We start from the raw sequence: 17,398 nt of genomic DNA, 5'->3' as shown, positions 1-17,398 counted from the left end.
CATAGACACACACACACATACACATAGACACACACATAGACACACACACACACCCATAGACACACACACCCATAGACACACACACCCATAGACACACACACCCATAGACACACACACACATAGACACACACATAGACACATGCACACACCCCCACCCCCCTCTCTGCTGAATTTATGTTGACACAGTCAGATGGGGATGCTGATCCCCGGGGGTGGCGTGGGCCGGGTGCAGGAAGTCATTCAGAGGAATGACACATGTATGTTGTAAGACTGTAACCCCGGGGTCAGCAACCTTGTCCACGTGAAGTGTCATGCTCACAAGCTTTAGAGAACCGGCGTACCGGGGAATAATATCACGTCACGGTCTAAGTTCTCGGTTTTTGCACACATAGGTAAACCCATTACTTATAACTGCAACAAAATCCATATATTGGGGCTACACATGTTTTGTATGTGCACAGTGCACCACTTAGACCTCAGATCAGCCCCAATGTATGAACTTCAGACCTCAGATCAGCCCCAACCCACTACCTTTAGGAACACAAGGTACCGCTGTAAGCATGTAGGTGGACTTCTACCGGCACACCAACATCCTCAGCCACCGGTGGGCTTATAGTGACCGCAGGTGGGAGTACCAGGCTTTGTAATTAGTATCATAGCGAGCTGCCAATTGCAGCCATGGCAGCGTGTGCCAGCCCAAAGGGCATTGGGTGCACGGCCAGGCATGTGTGCAGGGGTTGCTGATGACTGATCTATATCAAGCTGATCTATTTAACATTTATTAAAGGAGAACTATGGGGGTTTTTTTTTTTTACTATATGGTCTACCCCCAATCTCAGCTTCCCGATCTCCTGAGCCGACCTGTGACAGTCTCATTGTCACAGGTCGGCTAGAACTATGAGGTGAGTGAAAATCACTCCCCTCATAGTTCTCCTTTAAAGAACATGTAAAACATTGAAACATTCACAGAGTTTTACATGAACCGTTATAGAACTTTCCTATGAATCTCCCACAAGTGCTTTTATACCTGTCATAAGAGAACCTGTCATAAGAGAACCTGTCATAAGAGAACCTGTCATAAGAGAACCTGTCATAAGAGAACCATGGCAACGGGTATTGGAGCTCTTTCTGAAAGTGCTACTTGTCACTGATGTGGATCTGATCTGCATGAAGCTTAGAGCAAAGTATGAAGGCCTCCTATCGTCTCACCTGTCCCAAGTTTGTGATTTTAACTACTGGACCACAAGGGCTAGAATGGCAGCCAGGCAACTGGCATTTGTGGAAGGTTTGGACTTTTTGTCTGGACAGGAAGTGAGGGGACATATCCCCAATAAGTCTTTGTGCTGTCATCAGGTCGGTGAACAGGAGAGAAGCCGCCCCGAGGAGGCTTCATTTCCACTCGCCCCCACGCAATTTTCACTCGCAAATTGCGAGGGGGCGAGTGGAAATTTTGAGCCCTGTTCTAGATTATACCCCCCATAAGGACACACGTGTCAGTAAAAAAAAAATTGATGGAAGCTCCAAATCTTTTCTGCTCAATCTAAAACAAAATAAAAACTTTTCTCTGAAGCTGAAAACTGTCCTTTACAAAGTCTGTTATAGGTTTCACATGCTGTAATGGGAGGTAACCGTGTCACTGTGTATTGCAGGGGAAATAAACCGAATTTAGGTGCACTGGATAGTCAATCATTTCTTTGCTATTGGGCCATTTAATGGTGAAATACTCTAATAGAACAGTGCCCTCAAGTGGCCAAATCGTGAAAGTACACCCCAACCGTGACCTCTGAACACTTTTAACTCCTTAAATATACCACTGAAAGCGTTCAAGAAGTGTACAAAAGTAGGTGTTGATCCTGAGGAAAATTTTGTTAGCTCCTAACTTCCTGTACACGTTATCAGTAGGAAGGGCTATGACCGTGTTCAATAATTACACACACACAAAAATCTAGAACCTTGACCACCAACCTCTCCAAGATGGACCTTACACATTGGTCCTGTTTATAAATACAAAGGCCTATCATATACCAGCTACAATGGAGAGTGGCACATATGCAACAGTTTAGAAAACCAGTTGGTCAATAAATAAACTAATCAGATAAATGCATGAAAGAGCCACTTTCAATACACAGAGGACATGACACCACAAGGGTCCCTTAGAGATGTTGTCTGACACCAGATGGCCAAGCGTCTGTAGACACCCCTCCAAATTACTAGGTTCAGGTGTGTGCTCTGTGCAGGACTCTCGAGTTCCTCCAAACCAAACTTATCCAACCGTGTCTTTATGGACCCCCCTAAACTGAGTTCAGGTTTCCAGTGAAGGGTACAGGTAATACTACAACATACAAAGACATTTTAGACCATTGTGCTCTTATAACCTTGTGGTAACAGGTTGGTGAAGGCCCTTTTCTGTTCCACCATGATTGGTCCCCATGTACAAAGCCAGCTCCATAAATACATGGTTTGATAAGTTTGGTGTGAAGGAAGTCGAGTGGCCCTGACCTCAATCCTACTGAACCCCACTGGGATGAATTGGAATGCTGATTGTGAGTCAAGTCTTCTCATCCAACATCAGCATCTGACCTCAGAAATGATCTCTTGGCTGAATGGGCACAAAATCCCACCGAGACACTCCATAATATTGTGGAAAGCCTTCCTAAAAGTGTGGAGATTGTTACAGCCTGTAAGGCCATAGCCGGGAGCTTGGGCGCTACTGCGCATGCACGGGTCCCAGTCTTCCGGGTTTGCCAGAAAGCATGCGTTAGCACGCACAACGGAATGTGGCGCACAGGAAGTGACACAGTGGCGCACAGGAAGTGACTCACGGCCCTCTAATAGATGTTCCTATTAAAACCAGCTGGCCCAATGGGTCAGTGCTGAACAGTCTTTCAGCTGGTGCTTGTGTTCCTGCTGATCTGTTGCCCTTTACTGGAATTCTGCTGACTTCGACTGATTGCTGCCTGCCCCTGACCTCTGCCTGCCCCTGACCTCTGCCTGCTCCTTCTGTACTGTGCTGACCATCTGGCTTGACCACTGGCTTGTTTGACCTCGCTCCAGTTTCTGCTGAAAGCCTCGCTGACATCTCAGCTGTCACCAGCCCTGCTCATCCTTCCAGGGTCCCAGTGGATGGACTTCTACCAGGCATCGTGTCTGAACACTTTGGCACCCGTGCTTCTCTCTGTCTACTCGCTCCCTGTTTCCACATCCAGGGGTGTGAGACAAGAGCCGCAAGGGAGGCCTCCTCAACTAATCGGTCCTCCACCAGGTACGTGATAGAGCTCCAAAGAGGGCCAACTCTTTACAAATTCCAGTGATTTTGGAGTGGGATATCCAACAAGCTCATATGGGTGGGATGGTCTGGGATGGTCAGTTTTCCACAACGTTTGGCCATAATAAGCATGATGTGTACCGTGTTTCCCCGAAAATAAGACACTGTCTTATATTTTTTTTGGCTCAAAAAAACACACTAGGTCTTATTTTCAGGGAAACAGGGTATATGTGCGCTTAACACAACCGAACCATGAATATAACATTTTTTGTTCATGAAAGGTAAACAAGTAATGAATACTTCAATGGCCAAAAGCCTTCTATAACAATCTACAGAACTTGTACAATCACATCTGAAACCAAACATACAATGTATTACCCCAACAACAGCAAGAACAAGCATAAAGTTAAAGTTTGGTCTTACCTGCAGATCTCAAAGAAGACACAACCGACACTCCAAATGTCCATTTTATAAGTATAATATCCATCAGTCAAGAGGCATTCTGGTGCCCGATACCAACGTGTTGATATGTATTCTGTGTACGGCTGTTTCGAGAAGACACTGCGGCACGAGCCAAAGTCAGCGAGCTTTAAGACATCTTGCTAGATCAGTACAGAGATTTTGTGATTAAAAAAAGGAAAGTTAGTTTGGCAAATGATTACATTTTAACCAAAAACTCTCATCTAGAATAAGAGATGGCAGATCTGCCGGTTTGTATTAGGCTGTTACATAACTAGACCCCACGAGGTTCTTCTTTCTGATTTGTCCCATACATTTCTATATTTGGCTATGTCCCTCTCATACACAAATTGCACATTTAAATTCCTCCTTTTTGCACTCTGACATTAATTTATTAACGGAATTTACATAGTGCCAGCAATTTACGCAGTGCTTTACGTATTTACGTATTGTACAATCACACTACTCCCTTTCCTCAAGTTGCTTGCAATATAATATCCTAATCTCACATGTATACATACAAGCACAAACATACTAGTGGGCCTATAAAGACAGGAGCCAATTAACCTACCAGCATGTCATTGGAGTGGGGGAGTGGGGGAGGGGGGGGGAACCAGAGTACCCAGAAGAAACCCACACAAGCACAGGGAGAACATGCAAACTCTAGGCAGATCTTAGATTGTAAGCCCTCACGGGCAGGGCCCTCCTTACCATTGTGTCTTGAATTGTATTGTAATTATAATGTCTGCCCTATGTTGTAAAGCGCTGCACAAACTGTTGGCACTATATAAATCCTGTATAATAATAATTAATAATAGTGACTTGGCTGGGAAACAAACCAAGGACTCAATATTTTGTAATGGGATCACCAACAAGCTCATATAGGTGTGACGATCAGGTATCCCCAACCATTTGACCATATAATGTATAAACTGTGAAAGACTTTGATATTTCTCACCTTTATTAAAATATTTTCTGGCTTGACATCACGATGAAAGATTCCATTTCTGTTACAAGGAAACATAACTTAATGCAGAAGGATTACGGACATGGGTCACAAAACTAGTCAATGAGAGCACAACAGATATAGTGTAATACAGTACATGGTACAAAGGTATAGTACAAAGTTTCTGGACATGAACAACATGTGCCACTGGTAGACGGCATGGTGGTACAAGCAACCTACCCTGTCAAGGAAGATATGCCATGCTTGCTTTTTATTGCAGTTAGGACACCAGCAGGAAAGCTTTTTTTTTTTACTATATGGTCTACCCCCAATCTCAGCAGTCTTATTAAAGGAGAACAATGGGGTTAAAGCTTTAACCCCATAGTTTTCCTTAGGGTAACGGGAGGACACAAACTAGCATCCTCCCGTCCCCCTAGGCTCAGTATACCGCGAGCTGTAGCTCGTGGTATACTGAGACGCCGCAGTATACCGCGAGCTGCTGCTCGCGGTATACTGAGACGCCGCAGCTGAAGCGGATCCCAACAATTGTGCCAAGGTTCCGCCCAGCTGCATGACTGACAGCTGGCTCTGCCTATCTAGAGGCAGAGCCAGCTGTACCCTCCCCCTCCCCCGTCCGTTCCGCCAGTCAGCGCTGGCAGATCGGAGCGTGGAAGGGGGAATCCAGCCCCTCCCCTGTCACTGCAGAGAGCCGTGAGCTTACCTAGAACATTGTAAGACATGCGGCCACCCACTGCACACAGGGATGCGACCCCACTTTTGGGTCGCGAGCCACCAGTTGAGAACCCCGGCTCTACAGGGTATTAGTCCTGTTCAACCAGAAGGAGCTGGGAAGTCCCAGGTAACATGTTACTGTTATATAACATGTAATGTCTGACATTGCTTCTTGGCAGGGAACCCGAAAGACACAAAGTAGAGCACACGTACCACGTCCTGGATGTAAGTAATAAAATCCAGTGCTCTCCCGCCTACCTGTGAATGTGCTCCAGGGATTTGCACAGCTGGTACATATAATTGCGGATTTTATTTTCGGATAAGGGGTGTCTTCGCTCTGCAACATGGAAGTAGAATGAGAATTGTGAGCAGCTCCGGCGATATCTCTAAAACAAAAACCTTACTGACACATTATGAACAAAGCACACAACAGGAAAGCACCTTGATCTTGGTTTTCTCTAATAAGTGGTTTCTTTTGTGCACTTAAAGCTGAAGTTTAATCTGCTCATATTTCACCTGGTTTCTCCCTCCCGCCAAGAACTTTTGCACAAGAACTTATAGTCATCATGTTTCCAAACAGCTGGCTCCAACTCTCTCAAGCTGAACTTCTTGTCCGGTACAAGATCACAAGGCAGAGAACAGTCTCCAGCAACTGTTCATCTACTAGCTTGGAGGAGGGTGGAGCAGGGACCCAGGGAGTGTCTTCCCTTTCTGTTCCTGTGTGTTTGTGGAGACACACACAGCTTACTAACACACACAAGGGTGACTCCATAGGACCCTGCAACCAGGATATCAGGACCCGTGCTCGGGGAACCAGCTGATTCTGCAGGAAGCTGAAACTTTTAAACATCAAGGAGCAGCGTCCATTGTAAGTTATTATACCAGCATTTGAAATGGCCTAAAAGCCTTTAAACTTTAATATCACTTGAAATACTTGCATAGGCAACAATGGAAGGCTCATAAGCGTTAGATTTGTTGTATCATGTTTATATATAGTCCTTTTACAAGGTTTGTGGTGTTGCTGTATACATAGAAATATGGTGGCCTGGGTTCACCCAACAATAATCGCTGAGTCTCAGAGTGTCTACAGTACGGCTCTGAGAACTGTACAGAATGTAATAGTCCTTCATTCACAACAAGCAATAGGAGTGAATGATTAACTTACACTGTCCTTCCCTGTTCTCAGAGCACACGATCCAAGAGGGACAGAGGGCGTCTACAGTCAGATCGCCCCACAAAGGGCATTCTGGTCTCCAGGATAAACATGTACATTCATGTCATTCAGTATTCTTTACACAGCAGCAGCTGTTCTGTACATAGCGACAGATCAGAACTTGACATATGCAAAGCTTTATTCTTGTCACTTATGTGCTTATTCAGTATAAAATGGTGGGGTGTGTAATGGTAATGAGCAAAGCACGGGAACTCAATGCAACCAAACAGACCTGTTCCCACCATAGCATTGCACTGATGCTGTGCCATGCCCTACGTGTGTTGCTATTCAGTTGAATGCCACCCCAATGCACTTTCCAGCGGCCTTACGTTACAATTTAGCACAATGCGCAGTACCACAATACCATGTGTTGCAGTGAAAAAAGTAGTGCGTTTATTACTTATTTTCACTGCAATGCAAGGTGCCGTATTGCTGCACCATGCGTTGCACTGCTATATACAGTCCATATACCTTGTTGCACTCCTTACCGGTCTATCCCGATAATAATGGGTTCTTGCAATGACTGCAGATGGCGCCGCTCCAGATACAACAGCAGATAGAAAGTTGTCACCAGCACTCCAATCCAAAGATTCACGTTAGTGTAAATCCATTTTATTGACAAAAGTCATAAAGACAAGCGCTTTCGGGGCCACACAGGGTCCCCTTCATCAGGCTCAACTCAATAATGCTGCTATATACAGGCATCAGAAGGTGTGTTTGGGTGCCTTTTAAATAAATGGCAAAACAGACCACAGTACCACATTCTAGGTGCGCTGTGCGATGGCATGTACTACACACACCGTACCTTGCATTTAGCGCAACGTTACTGTGTGAACGAACCCATAAGGGGACTATTTCTTTTTTTATAATTGTGCTCCTGCATTGTCGCCCTGTCACATCAGCATTCAGTAGAGACTACAAGTGAAATGTTTTAACACACATGACCCTGGCATGTTGTCACCATCAGGAAACCTGCCCTGAGAAATGCCATACAGCCATCGCTGGGGTGCATATAGACAGGAAGTAGCTGAAGGAGATCAGCAGCACTGAGATGCAAGAAAGGATGGAAAAAAAAAGATAAAAACGTATATTATAATAAGTATTTTTAAAAAAAGCTCATGATCAGCTTGCATGGGGCCCGGGAGTTGGATCACAGTTTTACAATGTCCAACCTTTTTCTTTTCTCTCTCTTCCTTTAGCTTTTCCTTCTCGTGCTATTCCTGGTCTCACACTCTAACATACTATCTATAAATGGGTGGAAATCTGAGGCTGATTGCCTCTGGTATGGCTCTCCTAAACATTGCGACGTATTCCTATGTGCATGTTGGCTGTCATTACCGGTATCCTCCCTAGAACCTTCCAGATTCGTATCAATATGGCTTACTTACCTTGGTTCCTTATCCCCTTCGATAAATATATTATTCCCTTACCAAGTCATACTCTCAGGGTGTAAGGTGTTCTACACATAATCAACCTGGACGGAGGAAACCACTTCGCTTGGCTGTCTACCACTCTTTATGATTTATGTTTTGCCTTAAATGGAGACCTATTAATGTTTGTTGACTTGATTTTTTTCTTCTCATTTTAACTCTTCTATTTTTTTTTTTTCTTTGAACTGTTTTACTTATCGGATCATAAAATCTTTAAATAAAGAATACATTAAAAAAAAGCTCATGAAAATTGTGTGATACACAGAGCACTAGCAAACTAAACATCACCCCGGGTTTACATCTACTTTAAGTAACGACATCAGAAATGTATTACATGAAGCCACATTTACATAATTCCCTGCATCTGAGCTTTGTTGCGAGCAGGAAATGGAATTGGTTATGATGAAGGATAGTGCGATAAGACTTCTAATGGCGGGATTCATTTACCTCTTATCAGCTCATAGATATTCATGTCCATCAATTCACAAATCAGAGCCAGGCATCCCGATTTCCTGTCACTGGAACACAGAAAAAGATTCTGATTAATCCACAAAGATTAACCGTGACTCTGCACTCATATCTACAAACTGTAAAAAGAGGATAACCTGTGTTTTATATCCCAGTGTAATTGAAAACGCACATGCGTCTCAACAAGGGTCATTAAAATAGAAGTCATTTCACATTCTGAAAATAAGCAGAAAAATAGGATACGTACAAAAGCACTTCATGTAATGTGAGGATATTAGGGTGTGGGCTCAGCCTCCTCAGCGCTTGGATTTCTCTCAGGTTATTCACTTGCTCTGTGCTTGAGGAAGAAGAAAAATAGATATGTAATAAAATAATAACTTACTGGGATTTCTGTTGTAGTACAGGCAGTCCCCGGGTTACGAACAAGAAAGGGACTGTAGGTTCGTTCTTAAGTTGAATTTGTATGTAAGTTGGAACAGTTACATTTTTTAGGTGTAACTCCAGACAAAAAAACATTATTTAGTTTTGGATGGCATAGGGAAGGCAAAACAATAGAAAAAGAAGGGCGCCCACCCTAGTGCAGATGATTTTTTATTTTAAAAAGACACAAATATAGAGTGCAAGGGTACTCACAATGGTAGGTAAAACAAAGGCATGTATAGGTGGTTTCCGGAGTCACGCCCCTTCTTCAGACGTTCTGAAGGGGGCGTGACCCCGGAAACGCGTCAACTAGGCCACAATCTGTGGCACACAGGCGGATTGCAGTCCTGAAACTGCTGTATCCTCGAAACCACCTATACATGCCTTTGTTTTGCCTACCATTGTGAGTACCCTTGCACTCTATATTTGTGTCTTTTTAAAATAAAAAATCATCTGCACTAGGGTGGGCGCACTTCTTTTTCTTTTGTTTTCCAGTTCTACAGTTCCCGTGGCTGAAGTGGGGCAGCACCCCTAGCAATCCTGTACACATACCACTCAGTATCAGGATCTGTTCACAGCGCTTGGGCTTCAATATATTTGATTGGCATAGGGAAGGGTTACGTTTGTTTTGCTGTCTGTGCTCCTGTTTATAACCAGCACTTGTATCAGATTTGTTTTTCGCCATTGTTACAGGCAAACGAGTAGACAAGGAAGAGAGATAAAAGTGGTCAGTACACTGTACAGAACATACAGGGTTATGACAGGGGTAATGACAGTCAGAGCCAACTTCCTGTTCAGTACCAGACCCAGAAGAGGCAGAGCACTCACTAACAACTTCCTGCAGGATGTACAGTACTACAATCCAGACCCACTACTCGTCTGCGATCGTCGACACAAGCAACGTTATTAGTGGAACCCTGCCTGTCTCGGACCTCGGTTCGTAAGTACGGGTTGTACCTAAGTCGGGCGTTCGTAAAGTCGGGGACCGCCTGTATCTAATTGCATAAAAGGATTACAAATAGAAGGTAGGCATGTGGGCTCATTCAATAAGAAAGAGGAATGAACAAATTACTAAGTGCATAGCAAAAAAAACTGTGATCACTATTGCCCAGTAAGACACACATACATATATATACTGTATCTCTCTATATATCTATAGTGTGACAAAACCCAAGGTATGGTAATAGAGGGTGTCTATATTCCCCCAACAGTGTTCCACTCCGCAGTTTGAGTGTAGCACAGCAGGTAAAGGAGCCAGTCCAGAATTTGTGTCTGGACCAGCCAGTTCCTCACCTTTACTTAAAGGAGAACTATGGGGTCAGTGTTTTTACCCATAGTTCTCCTTAGGGTAACGGGAGGACACAAACTAGCGTCCTCCCGTTACCCTAAGCTCAGTATACCGCGAGCGATAGCTTGCGGTATATCTTGAGACGCCGCAGCCGCAGCGGATCCCGACGTAGTTGTCTGGATCCGCCCAGCTGCGTGAGTGACAGCTGGCTCTGCCTATCTAGAGGCAGAGCCTTCGAGAGGCGAGCGAACCCGGTATGTGTTCGCTCACCTCCCAATCTACTGAGCCGACCTGTGACAGTCTCATTGTCACAGGTCGGCTAGAACTATGAGGTGAGTGAAAAGCACTCCCTCATAGTTCTCCTTTAATGAGCAGCACCAGGTAGGCTGAGAGAGATAACTTGAGAGTGAAGAGACCAGCAACAGTAAGGAAATACGGCAGCACTTTCATTGTGAGACTGAGAGACTTTATCTCAAAAAGGACTAAAACTTCAGTTGAAAGGTGTGTGCACCCATTTGTTTTCCTTCTGAACAAGCAAAGTTACCGAGTTGAGTTTTATTCCTTTCTGAAAACGCTCAGTAGAGTGAGGACTTTTGTTTGGTTAGGTTTATTTTGCCTGTTGTACCAGACCTATTAATAAGAGGCAAAGGACTTTATTTTGAACAAATCACATCGTTGTGTGGTGCTTCCAACCTTGAAGACTGTGTGGTTAAAGATCCCAGGTCACAATAGATATTTTTATTGTGTGATGTTTACCACAATTGTTTAAAACAATCAATTTATTATTAGAAACAAAGAGAGTGGGTGTTTTTTTTTCTCCACCTTCCCTTTCAATTGTTTTCACTTTTAGTTTCACTGTTGCATCATTTTTACCTACAGAATGATAATTTGATACATTGGGACCACAGTTATAATCCATGCAATTTTCACAATACTGAAGCAGTATTGCAGTAATAGTCTTATTAATCTAGATATTCCCTTTTTGTGCTCTCCTGGTCCTGATTTGAAGTGTGTAGTTGCATGATCCCCCAAAATGCTTTGGCTACCTCCTATACTGTCTGCTCAACCCTATAATCAATAAAGATGACTCTAGACTATTAATGGAACTATGAAACATCAATGTTGTTCCCACATTACAATTCAAGATGGTAAGGAGGGCCCTGCCCCTGAGTGCTTACAATCTGTGTCCTAATGAGAATTGTCAAAGAGACCGGGAATAAGGAGAGATCATTACACTGGACGTGGCACTAAACACCTTTTATTAGTAGTGATCTTTTATTAGTAGTGATGGAAGGATTAACACCTCTCAGGCTTTTACTCTTCTAGGTATAGCTTCTGGTGTATTTAAAGCACAGCTCGGCGTTATATTATTTTTCAAAATGGTCTCCCAGACATTGTGTTTTAAAAAAAGAAAAATACAAGTCCTGCAATACTTTCTTGCCATTGCAGTTCCTGCAGTACTTCTTCACCAAAAAGATGTCTTCAGTGCTCTGGGTTGGATGATGCCCAGAGGGCATCAGCATGGCACTCTACATTCACAGTGTACTGGCACAAAACGCGGTGCTGATGTCATCAGTAAGGACCACCCTGCCTGGAGAAAGAGCACCTCCTAATCTCCAAAAGGGACACAATAAAAAATCTGACAGGGGTTCTAGTTTCCCCTACCCCTACCTAAAAATGTAATTTGTGTTACAGATTTTCCCTCCCTCCCTTCCTGTCAGGAGATAATGCTGTCTCCGGGACAGGAAGTAAGGGGCCTCCATGGACGGGACTTGTTTTTCCAGCACATGCTACAGATACTTGCTTGGACTGAGATTTGGAAACCCAACAATAATTCACCAAGCTGATGTACCTTTTGAAAAGTTGCTTCATCTTCTTGCACGCGTAGTAATTTCCATCTTTTAAACTTTGGGACTTGACAACTTCCGAAAAGGTTCCTTCACCTATTTTTTTAATTGTCTTATACTCTGAAATAAAGCACAAAAAAAGTTGTTTTTTTTTTACAAGGTAATAGCGATACATCAGGAAGGCCCCAATAAGCATGAATAGAACCGAAGCCAAAATAAGGGGCGTATTTATAAAATGTTTGCAGGACTGTTCATTCTGAGAAAATGTGACTTTTGCAATCACACCACATTATGGCCACTGGATGGAATATCTCTCCGGCTCTTCGGCTCCATCTAGTGACCATAATGCAAATGTAAAAGTCAGATTTGTACAGAACTGACAGCTCCTGTGAGCATTTTATAAATACGCTCCTTAGTATGAGCAATGAAGTAAAACCGAATGCAAAATAAAAGTCCCCGACTCCATGATAAAGCTGCTTGGGTCAAGCATGCAAAGTTGGAAACATAACACAATGCGGTCACTGTTTGGAGAAGAATTTTCAGACCGGCCCCTTTGACAAAAGTCAATTTAAAAAAAAAGGCATTTGTTGAACAGGGGATCCCGAGGGGGCCACATACTGGCCATCCAATATGTTGCACTTACTACTGGAACCCATCTACCCGATGCTTCAATAGCACTGTCTATTGTGTCACTACCATCACCTATCTACCCAATCCTACAACAGCACCGTCCATCGTGTCCCTACTGGCCCCTATCTACCCAATCCTTCAACAGCACCGTCCATCGTGTCCCTACTGGCCCCTATCTACCCAATCCTTCAACAGCACCGTCCATCGTGTCCCTACTGGCCCCTATCTACCCAATCCTTCAACAGCACCGTCCATCGTGTCCCTACTGGCCCCTATCTACCCAATCCTTCAACAGCACCGTCCATCGTGTCCCTACTGGCCCCTATCTACCCAATCCTTCAACAGCACCGTCCATCGTGTCCCTACTGGCCCCTATCTACCCAATCCTTCAACAGCACCGTCCATCGTGTCCCTACTGGCCCCTATCTACCCAATCCTTCAACAGCACCGTCCATCGTGTCCCTACTGGCCCCTATCTACCCAATCCTTCAACAGCACCGTCCATCGTGTCCCTACTGGCCCCTATCTACCCAATCCTTCAACAGCACCGTCCATCGTGTCCCTACTGGCCCCTATCTACCCAATCCTTCAACAGCACCGTCCATCGTGTCCCTACTGGCCCCTATCTACCCAATCCTTCAACAGCACCGTCCATCGTGTCCCTACTGGCCCCTATCTACCCAATCCTTCAACAGCACCGTCCATCGTGTCCCTACTGGCCCCTATCTACCCAATCCTTCAACAGCACCGTCCATCGTGTCCCTACTGGCCCCTATCTACCCAATCCTTCAACAGCACCGTCCATCGTGTCCCTACTGGCCCCTATCTACCCAATCCTTCAACAGCACCGTCCATCGTGTCCCTACTGGCCCCTATCTACCCAATCCTTCAACAGCACCGTCCATCGTGTCCCTACTGGCCCCTATCTACCCAATCCTTCAACAGCACCGTCCATCGTGTCACTACTGGCACCCATCTACCAGGTTCTTCCAACACATCAACTTCAGAGACAAAGTGTTCACTTCCTGCTGAACATATCCCCCCACTTCCAGGTGTCATTGTAACATATCCCCCTACTTCTCATTGTAATATACCCCCCCACCTTCCAGGTGTCATTGTAATATATCCCCCCACTTCCAGGTGTCATTGTAATATATCCCCCCCACTTCCGGGTGTCATTGTGATATATTCCCCCACTTCCATGTGACATTGGAACCAGATAATCAGTGTTGATCACTCCCCCTCTCAGTGGTCACAATATTTTGTTTGATCGATTTGTATATTTATTTCTCTCCAAAAATGGACTCTAAAGCAACAATGACCCGTGCAGGAATCCATCAACAACCAGAGATCAGCTCCCACTAACAATAAGATGACATTATTGTGACTGAACGTCTGCCGACAGATCGTAGGGGACGGTCGGACAGGCAGTGCAGCAGATCTTCAAAAACGCAGAGCGGGCAACCTCGGCACTCCAGCTGCCGCTGCTTGCCCAAATTGGGGGAGCAAGTGACAGGGCGACAACGCAGGAGCACAACTGAGAGACAGTTGTCACCCCATAACAGGACGTGAATAAACAAGGATCCCTACAGCACGATTACCAAGGGCTTGACTTATAAAATGTGCACAGCATTCCCACCACTAGATACTATGCTCATCGGCTCCATCTAGTGGCAGGAGTGCAGTTGCAGCTGTGTCATCCAGGGACCTGTAAATGAGAAGACTACAAGTCCCATCTTCCACCACGTACATCTCAATGGAGCATAAGTGAGATGACGTCTCAGCACTTGCAGTCCATTGATTACTTCATGCAGCCCCATAACTGAACAGGACCGTACCGCCGTTCAGACCCAGGGCTGGAAGAATAGTCTGCAGGAGCCTGAGCATTGCACCCTTAATGCACCAATCGCAGTTGCAATGCTCTGCAGGCTTCAATGCAAAAATGTAAACATTGCCAATTTTTTATTTTATTTTAAAGTGGGTGCATTTATCTATTTATTTTTAGGTGGACTACTCCTTTAATTAAAAAAATACACATATGAGAATATATAGAGATATAGATATATGATTCCAATGGCAGCACAGTGCCTGGCCCCTCACACAGTGACACACCGGCCCCTCACACACTGACACACCGGCCCCTCACACACTGATACACCGGCCCCTCACACACGGGCTCCTCCAGCACTCACTTACTATTCATGGTGTCACCGGCACCACACAAAGCCTCTCACAGCTGACTGAGCCGGGGGCTGGCACTGGCATCGCTCCCTCCTCTCTCCCTCTCAGGGTCCCGGGCACTGTCCTGGAGAGCACACGGCTGCCATGTTGTATCGTCGTCTCCTAGGCAACCGCTCGCAACCCCGACACCTAGGCCTCCACCGCCTGTCACCAGGGCACCAGAGGGGGCGGAGTCTCCGTCAGAGAGACGTCAGAGCGCTGCAGGCCCCTCCCACACTCCTTTCTGTGCTATGTGCGGGAGGTTTACGGCTGGCTGTGTTATATGAATATAATATAAATGCTGTTGCTGAGCAGAACGCTGCCATATGTGTGAATAGTGAGCGGAGACACGCTTTGGCCAGTTAATGGTAAAATGTCAGTGGGAAAAAAAAAAATACACTTAGAAGCTGATTGGTTGCAGTGCAAATCTGCTGCAGATTTTGTCTGCTCCGGGTTTGATAAATTCCCCCCTATGGTGTTGAGCTGTCACGGTTTCAAAACTGTTTTTAAATGCTGTTTTTTTTTCTAAGTTGACTTTGAATTTCATTAACGATCTTTTGTCATTTCTGTTTATTCCTATGCACTCGCTGTTCATACCCATTCTTCCCTGGAGTTGCTGACAATAAGGGGATTATTAAAGGCAATTGCACAATTTTATGTAAGCTCCATGCTGCGTGCACGCCTGTATTGGGCAGCCCCCGGGAAGGACAGGTGCTTTTTTGTAAATATTGTCACGTTTCCTGAGCGCCAAATCATCGATGCCGCTACACACGCTCTATGTTTTGTTCCATTAGCCCTCATTCACACTAGAAACGGCCAGGACGTACAGTCCATGCTGCGTGCACGGCCGTATCGCTCAGCTCCTGGGAAGGACAGGTGCTGCGTGTGATTAGTACGCAGCCCCCGACCTTCTCTATGTGACTACACGGCCGTACACCGCCCTACGTTCACCCACCCTGCACGTCCACGCGGGTGTCCATACTCGTACGCTGACAGGATCCTGTCTGCATCCGAGCCGGGACACCCGCACGGACCTGCACTTGGGGTGAGCGTAGGGCGGCGTACGGCCGTGTAGTCCCATAGAGAAGGACGGGGGCTGCGTACTAATTACAGGCAGCAGCTGTCCTTCCCGGGAGCTTGCACGCAGCATGGAGCTGTACGTGCCGACCGTTTCTAGTGTGAATGAGAGCTTAGACGCACCCAGTTGACCTAACCGTTAGGGGACAGTTTCTATTAAAGAAGTATAAAACTCTCAATTTCTTTCCAGTATTGAATCTGGATAAAACAAATGTAATCATTGCTCAGCAAAGTATTTCTTTACATTTTTTGCTCATGCACTTCATGGTTCCAAACGGCTCCAGCTCTCTGAGCTCGGCCTCCCTGAACGTCCTGTCCAGTACAAGATCACAAGGGACAGCAAAGACTCCAGCAGCTGTTCATCTACGAGCCTGGAGAAGGGAGGAAGGAGAAGAAGGTTGGAGAGTTGAGTGTCTCGCCTTGTTGTGTCTGTGTGTTTGTGGAGGTGAATGGGTGTCACCAGCACACCAAGAGTATCGTAGTCCAAAGCGTTAATTTATTGAAACGCCATGTCATCAGAACTGTGACATCCATTCACCTTAATTATCTGTTGGCCCCATCCGCAGTCATCACGAGCATCCCTCCTCATTTCATTTGGGGTTTTCCGGTAAGGCAACTCTACGTTTGTCCCTGTGTGTTTGTGGAGACACACACAAGGGGGGCTCCATGGGACCCTGCAAGGGAAAGGAACCACCCTAAAACAGGATATCAGGGCCAGTGCTCAGGGGATCAGCTGATTCTGCAGTAAGCTTCAAGGAGCAGCAATCCATTGTACGTGATTTCATCAGCATTGGAAATAGATTAAAATCCTTTGCACTTTAATGTCACTTTAAGGTCCCATTGTGTGCGACAAACCACTCAAGAATTTGTGTCCATGTCCTAATTGAAAAATGTTTCCAAAAATGCATACTATTACCACGGTGGCCTAAAAAAAGTTCTAAAAAAACTGTGCAAATAAAAATTAATCTCAAACATGCTGCACCACACTCAAGAGCTGCTGTCTATGAATTGTATTGAAGCTTAGTGCTATAGCTATAGTTTTCTATAATCATATGGCTGCTTAAAGCCTACAGTGGCCGGTTAGCTCAGTTGGTTAGAGCGTGGTGCTAATAACGCCAAGGTCGCGGGTTCGATCCCCGTACTGGCCAAGCTGTTTTTGCTTATGATTACAATGTCCCGACATAGCGGCAGATCACGTGATCTACTCTACTGTTTTACATCTTGAATGATTTGACCTTCTGTTACGTTCTACGTATTCTGACTGCGTTCTGACTGATCGCTGAGAATTAGTAAATTTTTTATAAAGGAAATTATCATTCTGTTTGGCTTTTTTGTCACTTTTTAGGAACCTATCATCAGCCACGTGCCAGCTGTCATGTCAAGCGATGTGCATTTTTATAACT

General features: G+C 45.2%; 1 protein-coding gene and 1 non-coding gene across 2 annotated transcripts in view; one reads left to right on the top strand and one right to left on the bottom strand.

Moving 5' to 3' along the window:
• The window catches only part of MOK (MOK protein kinase), a 20,521-nt gene extending 5,415 nt beyond the window's left edge, over positions 1 to 15,106 (bottom strand). Inside the window, exons 1-7 of the mRNA XM_018561091.1 lie at positions 14,895 to 15,106; positions 12,074 to 12,188; positions 8,761 to 8,850; positions 8,493 to 8,563; positions 5,661 to 5,739; positions 4,683 to 4,731; positions 3,689 to 3,867 (exon numbers count right to left, since the gene is read on the bottom strand). Of these exons, the coding sequence (XP_018416593.1) occupies positions 3,689 to 3,867; positions 4,683 to 4,731; positions 5,661 to 5,739; positions 8,493 to 8,563; positions 8,761 to 8,850; positions 12,074 to 12,188; positions 14,895 to 14,901 (590 nt within the window). The 5' untranslated portion in view covers positions 14,902 to 15,106. The remainder of the gene's footprint in view (positions 1 to 3,688; positions 3,868 to 4,682; positions 4,732 to 5,660; positions 5,740 to 8,492; positions 8,564 to 8,760; positions 8,851 to 12,073; positions 12,189 to 14,894) is intronic.
• A 1,963-nt stretch (positions 15,107 to 17,069) lies between these two features.
• TRNAI-AAU lies at positions 17,070 to 17,143 on the top strand. Its single transcript has one exon. It is a non-coding gene; the product is annotated as a tRNA-Ile (tRNA).
• The last annotated feature ends 255 nt before the right edge of the window (positions 17,144 to 17,398 follow it).

Source organism: Nanorana parkeri, unplaced genomic scaffold, assembly GCF_000935625.1.
Source record: "Nanorana parkeri isolate BGI_ZX_2015 unplaced genomic scaffold, ASM93562v1 scaffold499, whole genome shotgun sequence".
In the NCBI taxonomy this organism is placed as follows: Eukaryota; Metazoa; Chordata; class Amphibia; order Anura; family Dicroglossidae; genus Nanorana; species Nanorana parkeri.
This window is presented reverse-complemented; position numbering and strand designations above follow the sequence as displayed.